This window comes from Schistosoma haematobium, chromosome ZW (assembly GCF_000699445.3).
Source record: "Schistosoma haematobium chromosome ZW, whole genome shotgun sequence".
NCBI lineage: Eukaryota > Metazoa > Platyhelminthes > Trematoda > Strigeidida > Schistosomatidae > Schistosoma > Schistosoma haematobium.
In genome coordinates this window covers 60,276,602-60,289,405 of record NC_067195.1, presented here as the reverse complement: position 1 = coordinate 60,289,405, position 12,804 = coordinate 60,276,602, and the positions used below count along the sequence as shown (strand labels likewise).

The 12,804-nt window shown below is 36.0% G+C and overlaps 1 protein-coding gene across 2 annotated transcripts in view; it reads left to right on the top strand.

Moving 5' to 3' along the window:
- Window positions 1–4,715: 4,715 nt before the first annotated feature.
- The window catches only part of PLA2G6_1 (85/88 kDa calcium-independent phospholipase A2), a gene marked incomplete at its 3' end in the record, with an annotated part of 60,348 nt that continues 52,259 nt past the window's right edge, over window positions 4,716–12,804 (top strand). Inside the window, exons 1-5 of one of the 2 annotated variants that reach the window (XM_012943517.3) lie at window positions 6,872–7,066; window positions 7,111–7,236; window positions 7,300–7,518; window positions 7,563–7,746; window positions 11,481–11,671. In XM_012943517.3, the coding sequence (XP_012798971.2) occupies window positions 6,954–7,066; window positions 7,111–7,236; window positions 7,300–7,518; window positions 7,563–7,746; window positions 11,481–11,671 (833 nt within the window). In that variant the 5' untranslated portion in view covers window positions 6,872–6,953. Of the gene's footprint in view, window positions 7,067–7,110; window positions 7,519–7,562; window positions 7,747–11,480; window positions 11,672–12,804 lie in introns of both variants that reach the window. The other variant, XM_051211931.1, reaches the window with a different exon arrangement.

Below are 12,804 nucleotides of genomic sequence, written 5' to 3'. Positions count from 1 at the left end.
AAATTTCTGCGAATGCCTCTCGGTCTAAGAAACGCTGCCCAAACATTCCAAAGGTTCATAGACGACGTTTTTCGAGATCTCAACTTCGTACACGCGTATGTTGACGGCTGTCTAATAACAAGTCCGGACAGAGAATCACATCTCAAGCATCTGGATCCTGTTTTCTAACAACTACAAAAACATGGCATTACTGTAAACATTCAGAAATGCCAAGTCGGAACCGACTCGTTAGACTTCCCAGGACACACTATCGATGCTTAGGGAATTCGACCCCTTAGGACCGAAGTGGCGACCATCATGGATTACCCAGAATCGACCACCGTCAAGCAGTTGCGCACGTTTAACGGCCTTGTAAGTTTCTACAGACAATCCATACCTAAATGCGCGTTACTCATGAAGTCTCTTACCGACCATCTTCGTGGAAATGCGAAATCCATCAATCTAGACGACACCGCGCGAAATGCACTCTCCACAATTAAGGAACTCATCGCTAAAGCGACAATGCTCGCTCATCAGGACACCCGAGCACCCATTAGTATCGCAGTAGACGCATCCGACTCAGCAATCGGAGGAGTCTTACAACAATGGGTTAACTACTCCTGGCAACCTTTGACATTTTTCTCTAGACGGTTGCTAGACACCGAATCGAGGTACAGCATATTCGGTAGGAAACTCCTAGCTATGTATTGTGCTGTACGGCATTTTCAACACTACATCGAAGGTCGTGAATTCACTCTTTTCACTGACCATAAACCGCTAACTTTCTCGTTAAGCTCTTCTTCAGACAAGTACTGTTCCCCGTGAGTCTCGACAACTGGGCTACATTTCGCAGTTTACTTCAGACATTTAAAACATCTCTGGAGCAAACAATGTAGTCGCAGACGTCTTGTCTCAAATAACTTCCTTGAACAGTTTCCAAGGAATCGACCTTCTTAAAATCGCCCAGCTTCAAAAAGAAAACACTGATCTTCAACACGAGTTATCGTCTACAACCCTCAAACTACGCATCAAACAGATGAAACAGGTTAGGAAACCTTAGTGTGTGACACATTTACAGGTAGGGATCGCCCAATCGTGCCGAAGCATTATCGACGCAATGTCTTCAATACATTGCACAAACTTTCTCATCCAGGTGTCCGTGCAACCATCAAGCTTATAGCAGAACGATTTTGCTGGCCTGGCATGAATAAAGACGTGAGAGGGTGGGCACGCTCTTGTGTAAGCTGCCAAAAATCTAAGGTTATCAGACACAATAAATGTCCATTAGACTCATTTAAGACTCTCAATGCTCGTTCCGACCATGTTCAGTTGGATTTGGTAGGACCTTTACCAGATTCAAATGGATACTCTTATCTCTTAACCTGCGTAGACCGTTTCACTGGATGGCCAGAAGCAGTACCTATCAGGGACATCACTGCTGAAACATTGGCTCGCACCTTCGTCGAACGATGGGTAGCAAACTTCAGCTGTCCTTCAACCATAACTACAGACCGCGGACGTCAGTTGGAATCCGAACTTTTCCGTTGTCTGACCACACTTTTAGGAATCACTCGCTTCCGAATGACCGCCTACCATCCACAAGCAAACGGGTTAGTAGAACGCTTTCACTGACAACTAAAAGCTTCACCATCAGCTGCAAACCTTTCACAGTGGACCGACGCTCTTCCACTCGTCTTACTAGGTATTCACAATGCAGTGAAAGCCGACATTGGATACACTGAGGCTGAACTCGTTTATGGAACAACACTTCGACTTCCAGGATAATTCGTGGATCCTTCATCCTCTTCAGTGAACATGGATCTAACCTCCTACACGAACAGGCTTACAAACGCAATGCGTTCAGTTAAACCTGTTTCCACTCGACCGTAATCAACCGATGTTTTCGTTCAACCTGACTTACGATATAGTACACACGTCTTCGTACGTCGAGACTCGCATCGACGACCATTCGAATCAGCATACGAAGGACCTTTCAAAGTTCTTCAACGAGAAATTAAGTACTATATAACTGATAAGAACGGAACTAACGACAGCATCAGCATCAATCGCCTCAAAGCAGCGTATTTCAAAGGAAATCCTATCTACGTCGATTTTCCTTCGGTACAATCGAACAACACGGCTACCACACTTACAATACCCCATCCGACAACTAACACGCACGATGATACTTCTTCATTATCTGAAGATAAACTTAAATCAACGCATTCTGGAAGAAGAGTAAGATTTCTAGAACATTTAAATGACTATCGCACGTAAGACACTAGTAAACATTTTGCTTCATCTCGATTTTCCATGGCAATATATATAATATTTAAAAAAATCAATTTTCGTATGCTTATATTTGTATATATTTATTATTTGGCTAATATTTATAGTTAAATTTTTTAAGAAAGAACAAGAAAAAAACAGTTTGTAAAAATAGCTTTTACGCTATCACATGTATATGAGTTTATTTTCCTTTTCTCTCCCACTTTGTGTCTGAAAGCGCGTACGAGTTTATTTTGACATGCAATTACATTTTCTTTTTTCTTTTCCAGAACGGCTGGAAAAGACGATAAAAAAGAACTATGAGGTCTACGACGAAACAAAAACTTTCATCGTACATTATTTATTTACTATATTGTACCTCCTGGTCACTTATATTAAGGAAGGACGACCAGACGCTGCTAAACCTAGCAAGCTATCAGAAGAGTGTTTACCAACGGCAAACTCGTTGGGTTTAAACTTCTGGCTGGCCACAACATGGGTCATCACTACCCTACTGGGGGGAGTGATCTGTAGCGGTAAGTGAGTCCCCAACATAAATAGCTCTGTAAGTCTTCGACATTGGAGGCTGACCACATGTTCTAATGGACTCACCTAGCTGAAGGCGCTCGGTCATGCATCCGCACCAGATCACGAGTGGGAACGCTGTGCTCAACATCACCTGCAATCGCTAGCCAGTCTAGATCAGTCCATCCACGATATATTGATAGCCTATCAAATATATCTTCGAACCTCCTCTATTCTGTCTTTTGATTTCACTTGGTGGGTACGCTTCATATTAGAAGGTGTTGCTGGTTAAAGCGTTGTCAAACTCCAAATACCTGTCGAATGTTCAAACCTAAGTCATCACAAACGCACAAGTAATGTTAAGTCTCTGATGCCACCATTAACTGACCAAATAAGTATCTTGAGAAAAGTAACAAAATATGTAGATGAATATAGACTTTAGGTGAACTTAGATATTTTCATCAGAGGCTCTAAAAAATGGGGAATACACACCAACTCGATCAAGTATGTTCATTCATATTGCGTATAATAGGTGAATGGTAGAAGTGTCGTATGCCACAATTCAGTAACACAACGACTTTTAGGTAACAGTGTGACCACGATCCAAACACACGGTCGCAGTTAAGAGCGGCATGAGAAGCTAGACACTGATTCCGTCCTGCTGAAAATTAAAGTTATCTGATGGTGATATATATGATATTAAGAAATGATTTTGAACGTGATATATCCTGTATTTCTTCTCCCGACGGATTTGGGCAACTCGACGGACATACCAAGCGAGCAGAAAAGATAAGAAGTAACAAAATGCATGTGGGATCAGGCTTTTACGCCGAATCATCAATACTTGGAAACTGTTATCTGAAGAATTGATGCCCACCTCTTCAATTGGCTCATTCAAAAGGAAACTAGATAATCAGAAGCTTACTATAAAAGGAATAGCACACACCATAGGCCTTCTGTTCTCAATATGCAAATCTCAATCTGATTCGAATAATAAAACAAATACGTCACGCCATTTTGTCCTTCGTTTAGTGTACGTGTAGAATTATGGTCTACTTCGTTATTAGTACTACTAAAAGAAATAGACCTAACCCTAAAAGTATAGATTTGTCATGATGTAGCTACCCAATCTACAAGATCCTACGTGGAAGTCACATCATTGTCAACACTGACTCATCGTGTCGTAACAGTGAACAATATGATACTTAGTAATTGTGAAGAAGACATTTAAGATGGAGATAAGATAATATTTAATGTCAATAAAGACAAGTTACACAGAATGACCACGTTTGCGAGGCTGAGCCATGCCATGCGATCGAATCGAATTAATACTTCCCACCTACTCCCCTGTTGACCTTAACTTCGTGTTAACTGTTAAATATGCATTTTCCCGGTTATCATATTTTCAGCTGTGAAGGTTGTGTGATTAGAACGAATACTACTACATACAAAAATAATCGCTTTGGGCAAGTACGGCTATTGTATTCCATATCGTACTCTGTATAAAGAATTTACTTAACATCCTGACAACGATCGTTGTTACTATCAACATGATCAAATCTTACAGAAGACTTACAAAAAAAACCATCGGCTTCTAATTTCGATCTCTAGATTGTCTTAATATGAGAACTGTGTTGTTTTTTAGTGTTGTTTGTCGCTTTCCGTAGTAAGTGTAAGTGTGCTATGTGCGCTTGCTGGGTCTTCGACTCACCTTTTCTTTTGTTCTCCTGTTTCATACTCCTCCTCACTCACTCAACTTTGTATGTTCCTCTGTGTCTAGACGTGAAACGCTTCGTTGCCTACCTTTAACTATTCATATGAGTTTCTCAGAAATGCCTTTGTTGTAATAAGTCAGTGGTTCATTAATAACCTTAGTCTTAATCAATGCGCTCCACTCAAAATATTACCTGTAAATTGGTTTTCTGCCTGGTATTACTAGCCTGGTAAAGAAAGCGTACGAGCAATAATACACACGAAAAGTTTCTGTCACTTTCTTTTCGTTTAGTTTCCATCTGTGAACTAGATTAGGTCTGCGTAAACATCTGTTGTGTAAACGGTTGTTTTGATCTCGGGTTAAATATTAGTGTGATAATTTGCGTACACTAATCCTGTCTTTAAGTAAAGTAATATGTGATGTGTTCATAGGTAAATATTTCCAGCCTTCCCATTTTAATGTGTCAGAACATGTTTTTCTCGTAAGGAAATATCTAAATCAAAGAGTTGTTGTCGTTTAATGTATAGTGTATGGGGATTCTAGTGTATAGAACTCTTCTTTTATCTACGTAGGTAAATTTTGCCCTAATGCTAATAGTTTCTGCCGAAGAATATAGTCAATACTTATTCTGTTGATCAGTAGAATACAAATTTTCATAGTTTCTTATTTTCGTTCAGGTATTCAATTTGAATAGTTGTGTATATTGTAAAAACAGTAAAAAAACACATCTGCTATGCATACATGTGGTAGCTAGCCTTAGCAACGTAGTAAACATCGGCTGAAGCTAACGTGATTCTGTAGCCTTGGTTTACCTACTGAGAGCACTCAGCGATGAGTAGTTAGATCCGGTATCGAGAAAGTCCTCTTTTCCCCAGATTTGATGGACCTTATTCCCGTCTTTTATTTCAAGTGCGCGATTCAACATGATCTTTGTGTATAGAAAATACTGAATCCATTCCTAAGTATCAAACAAATTTTCCTCAAACTCATGAAGTCGTTCCTAGTCGGTCGTACATAAAACAGAACCCCGTATAATTATGTATCTACTGTAATTTCTTGAATTAGGGAGTTTGGATGCCTCTGCACACTTCAACCTTACAATAATAAGACAGATTTAAACGCCACTCCACTACCCTTGGCACAGAGAACTGATGCCTTTAATCTTTACATTGGAAGCGTATCTAGTAACTGCATGTATCTGTTTACGTGTGGTAAGTGCACTGCTTTACTTGTATCACTTTTCAAGACAGTAATACCGAGTTCTAAATGGACGAATGATTTTGTCGCTCGATACATGGTTCTCATAGTATCGTTTTTCAGAAACGATATTACCAGTTACTTTAACGTAGTACTGTGATTTCTGTTTTTACTTCTTAACTAACAATTTTCTAAGGATGTACTCCAACTTATTGCTCGCTTACCCTCCACTTTTTTATTCATATATGTGCAAAACACAAGTTTATCTCGTTATGTACACATACTGTTTTAGTCAAACGGGCTACCTATTTTAAAGCATTTTCTGTCAATGTATTTTTGAAAAAGATGGATTAGTTGTTGTCTTTGCCACATCATAGTTTGTAGGTGAAGCAATGTATTCATTTTCCCTCATGTACTCTGATCCTCATCCGTCTTCATGATCTTTCGAAAATTTCAAATCTTGGTACAATTTTTACTTGATATTTTGTAACCGTATCTGGTTCATTCACGTATTTGAATTCTAATAGATAGCATACAGTTTTGAATTTCAGGTTATTTGTCAGTCCTAGCAATCTGATATCGTGCGGTGGTGTGACGTTTCTTAACTCCTACTAATAAATACAGTGAACGGTACTACTCCCATTCACTTAGCCCCGCTATCTAGAGCAAAAAGTCGTCAACGATGGCTACAGTAGATTCTAAAATACATTTTGGATAACCAGTTGAATATCGACTAAGATAGCTATAGTTTATGAACATAGTAGTTCCCAATAAACCAATTATGGTGAAAAATGCATTGAAAGTCCATAGAGAAAATTCATAATGTATAAGTTTGTGTTAAAATCGTTCATTCTAAGTAAATATTGATTTCCTCTCAAGTTGTATTTAGATGCTTGGTGTCTGTAATATAACTATGTAGTGTCATTAATCCTTGCGCTTGCTAAAAGATTCTGATAATATACAAACACACGCGTTTTGTCCCTTCGTTTCTGGATAAATTTGTCGTATTCTTTTGATTCTTTGTCACATTTTTGGTTATTTGTTCCCGTAAAAGTCTTATAACTGCCTACTATAATTGTCAAAACGACACACATTACTTGTGTCTTATTTTCCATTACATCCACTGAGTTTAACTATTTTTTCGGTTGTTTACTTATCCTTGTCTATTTTCCTGTTTTTTGTTGTCAGTATTTTTTTGATGAAAACAGAAGCTGTACCATACTCTAGTCATAGATAAGCTGTATATGATTGGTCTTCTGACTCGAAAATTATGACTTCTTTCGGAAAATATGTTAGTAATTTTGTCAAAACAGCTGTTTCGTCTATTTCTCCTAATAAAGTAACACCTTACACTTTAAGCCAATACGAATCTGAATATGAAAAGTGAGTTCATTTTAAATATTCAAATACTTACAAATTATTCCTAGTTGTGAACAATTACTACAACAAAAGTCAATTTATTATTTCTACAAAGTGGCAAATCATTTTGATATGGTTTACTTACCTGGATCAGTTGGCATTCCAGTCAATGGAGAGACTGTTTATGCTTACAGGTGTTTATCTACTTTCATTTATTAAAAATGTTATTCACTCTTAAATTTGTCTAGTTTATTTAGATTTCAAGGCGAACAAGAAGCAGGCGTCGCTGTATTTTTAAGATACATAGAAGTTTTGGATCCTCTGCATTTAGCCTGTATGAACATGAGCTTATCCATTGATCGCACATATTTGGAGAAAATAACTGCACACTGTCGAAACCAATGTGGCTGGTCAGCTGCTCATGTAGCTGCAGCAATGTCTTGGCGTGAGGTTTTCTTAAGCGAGTCAGTAAACGGGTAGGTTTATGGAATCTTGTCAGCTAATTAATTTCGCATTTCAGTCTTTTAAATGAATATGATCCTCTTTCTGGTCTAACTCCACTACGAGTCGCAATCAAAGAGAATGATGAAGAGACAGTTCAGTCTTTAGTAACTATGGATAATATCAAGGCAACTGAAAAAGATGAGGATGGTAATACTGTTCTCCATTTGGTTTTGGGAGATACTTCGGCGAAAATTTTATCTGTAAGTTTATATATTATTATCATTTCTTCGGAACAAATATCTAGCTATAGTTGACAATATCTGAGATATATTTAGGTCTATAACATGTTAAATTGTCCTAAACTATTTGTTATAAATAGAAGATATAATTAAGTATCACAGAAAACAGTTATGTGTTACTAAGTCACTTCTATAGACCTTACCTATACTCATCCGAAGGTGTCCCTAGTCTGAAAGGTGTAGCCCAAAAAGTACCTGGTCACTTTTTTTATCTTCCTCTAATTTTTCACTTTTCGAACCATAATTTCTGATATCTAATATCTCTTAGTATCATTGGTATTACTACTATTATACTCTTTTGTTGTTGGTCTTGTTGATTTCGTCTCACTGTGCTGATATGAAGTTACAATTTGGGCTTATGTGTATCTGTGTGCCTGACTGATTGGTCGTTTCGCTTGTCTGGATACCAATTCACTAGATACTGTTAGTAAGTTAGCAATCTGGATTGATAATGAACATCAAATAATGTATTTTTTTTGTATCCCGTACGGAATTATCTGCACAAAAATTTGCAATAGTTTTGTTATTACAGAGTGACTTGGCTTCGAGATAATTCCGTAGGCTTCATTTATCAATCACTCTGATAACCGTTATTAAATAAATATCAACGGTGTGTGAATTCAGAAGGTGATACAAGGCGCCGACTACAGTTTATTATTGGATAGCGCAGATAACAAAGCTACAAGCACATCAAGCGAATTTGAGCAGAAGGGCTAATGCACGCGACCAAGAGAATACAGAGTCGAATCAGTTAATACGACTCACGCACACATATATATGTTTGGGAAAGCGAATGTTTCATTGAGCGATATTTAACTAACTAGGAAAGAGGTATGTGCGTACGCCATCACGTGTGATCAAGCATACCTGATTATATAAACATGATAATAAAAATAATACAAAGAAATAGACAAATTGTTACTGTTCGAATAACACTTTCTATTAAATAAGTTAATAGAAGGCGTCGACAAAATTAACCGTAAACAGACGTAACTGTAAGACAGCTACTATACCACATTTGATCCTAAAAATGAAACCATTTTTAAAAATACTCCTCGTAGGTTTGTATTTTCCTTCGTTGATATTTAGCACCGAATTCTGATCAATCTCTCACCATATGTGCCTTGTTATTGGTTGTATTCATAAGCTTTTTCATACTTTCGTTTTCAATAATACAACTAAATCCAAAGACTGAATCTTGTTACCTTCTGACATGTTCTTTGAATTTACTGTTTATCTTCATAAAAAGAGTAAATGTCACCTAGTTTAACTAGTCTCTGGTAACTTTCGAGCTCACGAACTTTCAGCTACTGACTGAATAGTGTGTAAAATCTAACCCGTTTTTTTTAAAATGAGATTAAACTTGTCATCGTCTGTCTGAAACGTAAAAACTTAGCGACAACTAATAATTCATTCATTTGTTGCTTAGTTTAGTAAAATCCCGGGATGAAGTAATAAAAATTAACCATCTCAATGTCCAGCTAATCTTCACTTATTATTCCGATGATAATTATAAATTAATCTAATTAAAATCCATTTCTAATTCCTTAATGAGCTAATCACTACTAGTAATGCGGATAATTTGTAGGTTAGACGTCTTAGTTTTACCTGAACTTTTTTATTTGATGATGACTATTTTATCAAATATGGAAACTTTAAAGTTAGTTTATTGAAGAATTGAAGTATTCCTAAGTAATATGAACAGCTAAGATGTTTTTCTACTTTGGGAATTACAAAATCATGGGCGAATGACAGTTTCTGTCAAATTATACTTGAGGAACTTAACTTTTATTAAACCATGTTGATGAAAAAAGTCAATGTGACTTTGTGCCATCATTCTTGATTATTGGTTTACTCAGTCGGTTTTGAGCCAGCTGGGGGACAAACAAGTTTTTTAGTTGAATTCCAGACTATACTTTTAAAGTGTCCTTTAATTGCAGTTTTATTCGATCCCCAAACTCTGAAAAATCCTCTCAACACTGTAGAGTTTGTATTCTGTAGAGTCCTTTACCTGTTCTTAATTAAAAATGAGATCATGACCGCTGACGTGGATTTGTATCCGAGAGGATGTATTACGTCGTCTTACTGCAGGCTAGTATCCATATACCATTTACATTTCAGATGTTATTGAAAAATCTCTTAGGGTTGAAATCATTGATAACGCTAAGAAAAACTCAAGTGAAGTGGATTATGTGACGAGTATCTCTGTTTTAACTATACTATAGGCTTTTCATCGTTATAATATTCTGTTGTCTCTCCAGTTTCTCTTTGTTGCCGCCATTTCGTTTTGCACAGGATATTTATTGTTGTGCCACTGTTTTCACTTATGCTTTTTAGCATCATGATAAATATTAATAATCTGTGTTGTCATATGGTTGACAATCATTGCTGTCAGTTCTTCATTCTACTATTCAGACTAAATCTTTTAGTCTAGACAAAATATTCTGGAATTATTTTATCTGTTTGCGCACCACTGTTGCTTTAAAAGATCAAAGTTATTGAATGGTTGTTTTTGAGATATTCTTGTTGTATGTAGGGTTAAACAAGCTTATGTGGTAATTTGTTGTATTTATGTTGTTCTTTCTTATAGTAGTTTTCAGTGAGAGTAATTAGGTACTCCTTGACATTGAAGATTTTATTTAGGCAATTTTCATTTTTTGCAGTACTTAAATGCCACAGTGAGTCATAATTGTGAAAACAATATTTTCATATATGTGAACTATAGGGTGGTTGGAGTAGTGGTTTGAAATTGAGATTGTGTATATTTTACGCACGCACTTGGATTTGTAGTATAAGTTTAAATGTTTTACTGATAAGGTGATTTTAAAAGGACCAAATTTCACTGTTCATTACTTACGTTTCACCGTTTTAGCAATAACTAATAATAATGACTTTCCAGTTTGAGTTGCATTTTATGTTTTAAGTTTTGTTGTTGGATAATACGTAGGCTGTAAGACTTATTTCAATCTGTTTTTTAGATTCGATCTCATGATCGTATTGGACTTTAAGAGATTTCGGTTTTTGCTGAGACAGACTTCTAATATTTTCACTGACTAGATTTTAGTCCTTTAATACGAATTTGTGGCGAAGATACAGTTTTCTCTAACGTTCTTTATGTTCTCAGGTTTTTTGGTTTTATACAACCGTGTTATTGAACTGATTTAGTATTCACTTTGACAAGTTGTTGGAGTTTTTTGTATAGTTTAATAAGTTTCAGCCAATAACATTTCGTTTCTATTTGAATATTTGTGGGTTGTTGATTTTTGTTGTCAGTTGAATTTTGTATATTTAGGTATGTTAGATTCACATACTACTGTTTATACTTTTTAATTCAACTAACTTCACCAATGAATACAATTTCCTTTGTAATCTTTTTTGTTTACTTTGTTTCTGATTGCTTGTTTCGTTGAATTCTGTCAAATATATGATGAAATAATGTGAAAAATGTGAGAAAATTGATTTTTTTGAAAGCAGACGACCAGATAATTAAATATTCTTACAAAAATACGCATAAACTTAATTACTAATTTATCTTTAAATGCAAAATTACCATCGATTTACCGAGGTTTGACGAGAAAAGTGTAGATGGAAATAGGCAGAGAAACATTAAAAGGAATCAGTTTCGTAGATACATACTTCTCATCTTCGTTTCCCTCTATTTTCTTTTCTTTGTTTCCTTGTTGGTTGATATTCAGCTTCTTCTTGATAATCTTCAAAGCTTAGATGTGAATGCTTTGAATAACAAAGGTGAATCTCCTTTACATATTGCCTGTCGTAATAATTCTATGGAATGCATTGAAAAACTGCTTAAAGCTGGTGGTAATCCTATGATTGGTGAATTTGAATCATTTCCTATTCATATTGCTGTCAATAATGATTCACTTGAGTAAGTTTACTGTGAAATTGCTTTCTGTATGTCATCATTTCTAAAGAAATGGCTTGTATTTGAGGTCTATGGTTTTATACATCTATGCAGATCATGAGGTTTGAGCTTAGCGGTTTAAGTATTCAATCTTCAACTATCGAATCATATTTTCAAAGAACAATGTAAGGATCTATGAGTCAGGTTGTTTGTTATTATTATAAATCGTCATGCATTATACTCAATTGATAAATCAATCTACAAATATGTATAAATTTACTGATTTGCATTAATTGTTTTCATGTTTAGACATATATAGGAGGGCAAGTTGATAATTGTGAATGACGTTAGTCGAGGGTAGTTACAGCAATATCACTATATTTAGGAGAAACATCTGTTCACTAGATTTCAATAGACTTGATTTTAGCTTACCATTTTAATCTGTTAGGTTGTCATTAATGACTCTACAAAGTTATACACTACTTCAGCTTCTTTTAAAGTCCAAATATTATGTTTTGCTGTTGTTGTCTGTGTTTTAGTAGTAGGATAACCATTGTACATTGTTACTTATTTGAACTTAAGGTTTACTGTAAAAGATAGAAAACTCGGAAAAAACTGTGCAAGGTTTCATTCTATGTGTGTACTTCAGTATGTTTTCTTGCTTACTGACACCACGAGTTTTTTTACACTAGGGAATATTTCATTATCTCATGATTGCTAAATTAATGGACTTGTGAAGTTACCGAAATTATTGTTAAAGACAAAGTAATGATTTATTAGGTATCGATTTCCGCCAATTTTAAATATGAATAGATCCCATATGTCAGTCGTCAGTCAAAGTCAACGTAAAGCCTGAAACAGAATTGCGTTGACCTAAGACGAAATTAACAACATAGGTAGTGAGGGAATCAAAGTAATATAATAGCGGTTATAATGAGGAAGGCTAAGCATTGAGAGGCATTTAAACTGATCTGAAGACATTTCTTGTAGCCGGAACCTCTCACACTCCGGGTTCACGACATTGGCATGCGTCACAAAGTCCTCCTATGGTTTTTTCACAAGTTGGATACACTGGTATCTATTGTGAAAAACTGATGATCGTTCTCCAAATATGTGTGTCAGGCGTTCTACTGTTTCTCTGAAGGTTGTGTCGGTTG